The sequence below is a fragment of the Salvelinus sp. IW2-2015 genome, linkage group LG8, assembly GCF_002910315.2.
Source record: "Salvelinus sp. IW2-2015 linkage group LG8, ASM291031v2, whole genome shotgun sequence".
Classification (NCBI taxonomy): Eukaryota; Metazoa; Chordata; class Actinopteri; order Salmoniformes; family Salmonidae; genus Salvelinus; species Salvelinus sp. IW2-2015.
In genome coordinates this window covers 13,378,115-13,382,935 of record NC_036848.1, presented here as the reverse complement: position 1 = coordinate 13,382,935, position 4,821 = coordinate 13,378,115, and the positions used below count along the sequence as shown (strand labels likewise).

The following is a 4,821-nucleotide window of genomic DNA, read 5'->3' as shown; positions in this document are numbered from 1 at the left end:
CTCTTCACTTCTGTCTTCCTCTCGTTTCACTTGCTCTCTTCACTCTGCTCTCCTCTCTTCACTCTGCTCTCCTCTCTTCACTCTGCTCTCCTTTCGTTTAGTCTCTTCACTCTGCCTCTCCTCTCTTCACTCTCCACTTTCTTCTCGTTTCGTCTCCTCTCTTCACTCTGCTCGTACTATCGCTTCTCGCTGGGTTCCATCGTGACAGTCCATGTGCCCTCTTGTTCTTCCTGTGTATCTCTTCAATGCTTCCTTATTTTGCTCCTCAATGATCCACATCTTGGCTTTCTCTCTCGCTCTGCCCTGGGTTTCTTCTTTTTTGGTTCCTAACAATCCAAGGCTTTCTCTCTCTCTGGTCTCTGCCCTGACATCCTCTATTTTGTTCCTCAACAATCCAAGGCTTTTCTCTCTCTCTGGTCTCTGCCCTGACTTCCTCTATTTGGCTCCTCAACAATCCAAGGCTTTCTCTCTCTCTGGTCTCTGCCCTGACTTCCTCTATTTGGTTCCTCAACAATCCAAGGCTTTCTATCTCTCTGGTCTCTGCCCTGACTTCCTCTATTTGGTTCCTCAACAATCCAAGGCTTTCTTTCTCTTGGTCTCTGCCCTGACTTCCTCTATTTGGTTCCTCAACAATCCAAGGCTTTCTATCTCTCTGGTCTCTGCCCTGACTCCTCTATTTGGTTCCTCACAATCCAAGGCTTTCTCCTCTCTGTCTCTGCCCTGGCATCCTCTTTTTGGTTCCTCAAAATCCAAGGCTTTCTCTCTCTCTGTCGCTGCCCTGGCATCCTCTATTTGGTTCCTCAACGATCCAAGGCTTTCTCTCTCTCTGGTCTCTGCCCTGACTTCCTCTATTTGGTTCTCAACAATCCAAGGCTTTCTATCTCTCTGGTCTCTACCCTTACTTCCTATTTTGTTCTCCTCAATGACCCAAGGCTTTCTCTCTGGCCTCTGGTCTTGATCTCTGCCCTTACTTCCTCTATTTGGTTCCTCAACGATCCAAGGCTTTCTCTCTCTCTGGTCTCTGCCCTCGACTTCCTCTATTTGGTTCCTCAACAATCCAAGGCTTTCTCTCCTCTGGTCTCTGCCCTGGCATCCTCTTTTTGGTTCCTCAACAATCCAAGGCTTTCTCTCTCTCTGGTCTCTGCCTCTGACTTCCTCTATTTGGTTCCTCAACAATCCAAGGCTTTCTCTCTCTCTGGTCTCTGCCCTGGCATCCTCTATTTTGTTCCTCAACAATCCAAGGCTTTCTCTCTCTCTGGTCTCTGCCCTGACTTCCTCTATTTGGTTCCTCAACAATCCAAGGCTTTCTATCTCTCTGATCTCTGCCCTGGCATCCTCTTTTGGCTCCTCCCTGGCTGAGCCTGACCAGATGCATCCTGACACATTCAAAGGATACAGTGTGAGTGGGTGCCCTTAACCCTATAGGTCAAGCCTCACACATTGCCATGGCAACACACAAACACTGCCACCACATGCTAGTCTGGGTCTTTACCCCAGACAACACACAACATATGAAGAAGACATGAGTTATATCATGTCCAGAAAACACCTGTTGGCTTTTTCAGAGTGGTTCTGCTTCGAGAAGGACGAGAAGGGTCTGGTGAGGGGACACTTGTCTCCTCAGTCCACTCAGGCACCTATCAGCCGGTGAGGATATTTTGGAGTTTTTCAAGACGCTCACAGTGAAACTAACATACATTGTCAACATTTGATTAAAGATGTAGTTGGTTAGTGATGGGCATATAGTTATGGTTTACTCTCATTATGATTTGTCCATTCATTTCAGATCATCACCCCCTCCACCCAAGCCAGCCCCTAGCAGTTACACAAACCCCGCTTACTTCATATTTGAAGGTGTGTCTGTCCTGCGCAGGGTGGAGGAGGCTCCACCCCCTCGTAGGGACCTCCAAGTGGTCTGGGCCGGCGACTCAGCGCTGCAGCTCCCAAAGCTCTCTGGGGGGCGTGGCTATGACAGGAAGTCCGCTCGCAGGTCGGACTTCACTGAAATCGAGATTCCAGGCATCCTGCCCCACTACTCCTCCTCCAATGACCATCATCCTCCCCAGGCCAACTCCTCCTATCAGCTCTTCCCAGCAAAAAACCCATCGCCAATCCCCCCTGCCGCAAACCCCACCACCACCTCTCACTATCATGAACAGCCCATACAACCACAACCAAGCAAAAACAATGTTGTCCAGGACACCATCCTGCCTCCCAAGTACCTGAGGAACATGTACACGGACCACTCCGCTGTCATCAGAGAGACCCCCAGGAGAGAACAGCCTAGGGTGCACCAACAGGAACGAGCCAGCCCTGTAAGGAGCAAACCCACCTCCCTCTACCCCTATGTGTCCACCCACGTGCCCCACGTCCAGGCCTCAGCCCCCTGGGTGGCGGAGCAGCCAGTTGAACCCCTAGGGGACCACTCCCTCACAGCCCTGCAGATTGCCAAGTCACTAAGTGAGGTGGACTTCTTCCCTGTGGACCTCAGGGCTCCATCCACACCAGGCCAGAGACCGGCCCAGAGGAATGACCTGGCCATGTCTACCGAGAGAGGCTACTGCTGGGAGAAAGAGGTGGGTGACTAGACACAATATACAGAGAGTGGGACTAGTCATGGGCCAAAGGTTTTTCTTAAAGTTCACGTGATCAGGAAAAAGTCCTAGCCTCAATAATATGGCAACAGACACTTTGGTTTGGGCTCATTTTGAGAGGGATGTTTTGGGGGGGATGTCTAATGCAGGTCCTCCGTGGGGCTCCAGAGACTGTGCGGGAGCTACTCAGCACCCTGGGTCTGCAGAATTACACCCTGGGACTCAGCCTCAATGGCTGGGACGACCTGGACTACTTCAGGTGAGAGGAAGAATAATAGTCAATGGAAACTGATTATTTTGGTCTCAGTGGTCTAAGTCAGTTAGCGATACCTTTATGACCTTTGCCCTCTCCACAGTGGCATCACAGAGGAGGACCTGCGTGCAGCCGGAGTGTCAAACCCCTCGCATCGCCGGAGGATCCTGGAGAACCTACCCAGGATCTGGGATTCACTATAGACCTACTTACGTTGTTTGAGTTCTCAAACTGAAGCCGATGGACATCAGTGACAGATGCCTGCCATAATGGAATACAAGTCGCCTCTTCTCCACGCCATCATTTTATTTACAGTAACAACGAGTTGCTTTTATGCGAACACACAAAAGACGCAATGCATGTCCCATGAAATCCTCATCTCATATCCCTTACCATTCACGTGTACACCTTCAAATGAGAGATGTGGACTCAAGTCACTGTCAAACATTTTATATCCAATTTAGATCCACATAGCTAAATATTGATTATGCGTCTCCTCCGCAGTCACCAGAATGTACTGTTTACTGAGCATTCACACCCAAGACCTCTTCCCCTGCTCGTTCCACTCCTCTACCGATATAGAGAACAGCACAGAGCTTGTTAAAGCACTCAATAAAGGCCATGGAGGGGGAAATATATAGCTGTACATATTTGCCAGTCCACGTTTTAACATGGCCTGTAAAGTTAATATTAAAAACTGCCTGGTTTGCTGTCTGATGGTAGCATTATGTTGTAACCAGGGTGTAGTTGATTATGTGATAAGAGGAGAATCCATTGGGAGGAATTAGTGAACCCTGGGCTAGTTTATTTACATTCTGTCCATTACTCCTACATTGTATATCCTGTTTCTCTATCTGGTTATCTCTCTCTTAGACCATAACTCTTGTGTGCTCTTCAAGGGCCACACACCCATTTAACATGTGTTTCTGTGCACTGTACCATTTTTTTTTTTTTACTGCCTTTTCAAACAGAATTGTATAAAACGAACTGTTGACTGAGTGACAGATAGTGTGGGTTCTTACACATTGCTATTGTGTGAACGTTCGAGGGCGTTGAACCTGTTCTTGATGCCTGTGGTTCTTTGTCAGCGGTGCCACTTAACTGTGGATCTTGGCACTTTACAACTTTATTCTCTGAAGGTTGTTGAAGGAAGTTCATGAGTTTTACATGTATATTACATTCATTCAACCCAATGGGAGACGATATGAATAAAACAATATTGTGACAACATTATGAAATGGACTGTACATATTTATCAGGACATTTGGGACCATGCAAAACAAATGAGATTGAGCATTGGGAGGTTTGATATCACAGACTGCACTATGGCATCATGTTTGTGTCTTCATAGAAAACTAGAAAACTATCCACACCAAGTTGGCTATTCCTCTCTTTATGAACAACACCTTGCTGGTACAAACATCCAACGGTGGGAAAGCCAATCCAGAAGACCACACCTTGATATAATCGTTACGCTAGAAAGCTAGCTATAAGCACAATTACATTCCAATCATAGACTTGACCAAAACACAATTGAATAACTCCCATCACTCACTCAATTTGCAAAATCATCACAGGTTTAGTAATCATTTATGACTGTTTTATTTGCTAATCGTAACTTTTCTCAAAGTCTTTCTTCATTCGCCATCTTCTCGTTTAGACTTGAAGCAAAACTTCCTGTGTCTGTTTTCACACTATATCGTCACTTACACCCACAAAACCACACTACTCTGTCTCTGTGGTACACTCACCCGGTAGCTCAATAGATCAAGACCTGCATGTTTGAAGAAAAACATGTTCTCTCTTATGTAAATTGTGCCATTCCAAGAATGTAACCATTGGGCAACAGTCATCGTGGGAAAATAACAAGTATCAGTCCTTACAGCAAATGTTCTGCCAATACAAGGACACTGTATGTGGGTTAGCTAGTTCTGTCAGTACTACTCATTCTACTTCTATAGTTATCAACAGGTA

General features: G+C 46.8%; 1 protein-coding gene across 1 annotated transcript in view; it reads left to right on the top strand.

Moving 5' to 3' along the window:
* Positions 1-4,079, top strand: part of LOC111967166 (phosphatidylinositol 3,4,5-trisphosphate 5-phosphatase 2B-like) — a 38,925-nt gene extending 34,846 nt beyond the window's left edge. Inside the window, exons 21-24 of the mRNA XM_070445018.1 lie at positions 1,566-1,647; positions 1,787-2,576; positions 2,744-2,853; positions 2,951-4,079. Coding sequence (XP_070301119.1) covers positions 1,566-1,647; positions 1,787-2,576; positions 2,744-2,853; positions 2,951-3,050 — 1,082 coding nt within the window. The 3' untranslated portion in view covers positions 3,051-4,079. The remainder of the gene's footprint in view (positions 1-1,565; positions 1,648-1,786; positions 2,577-2,743; positions 2,854-2,950) is intronic.
* The last annotated feature ends 742 nt before the right edge of the window (positions 4,080-4,821 follow it).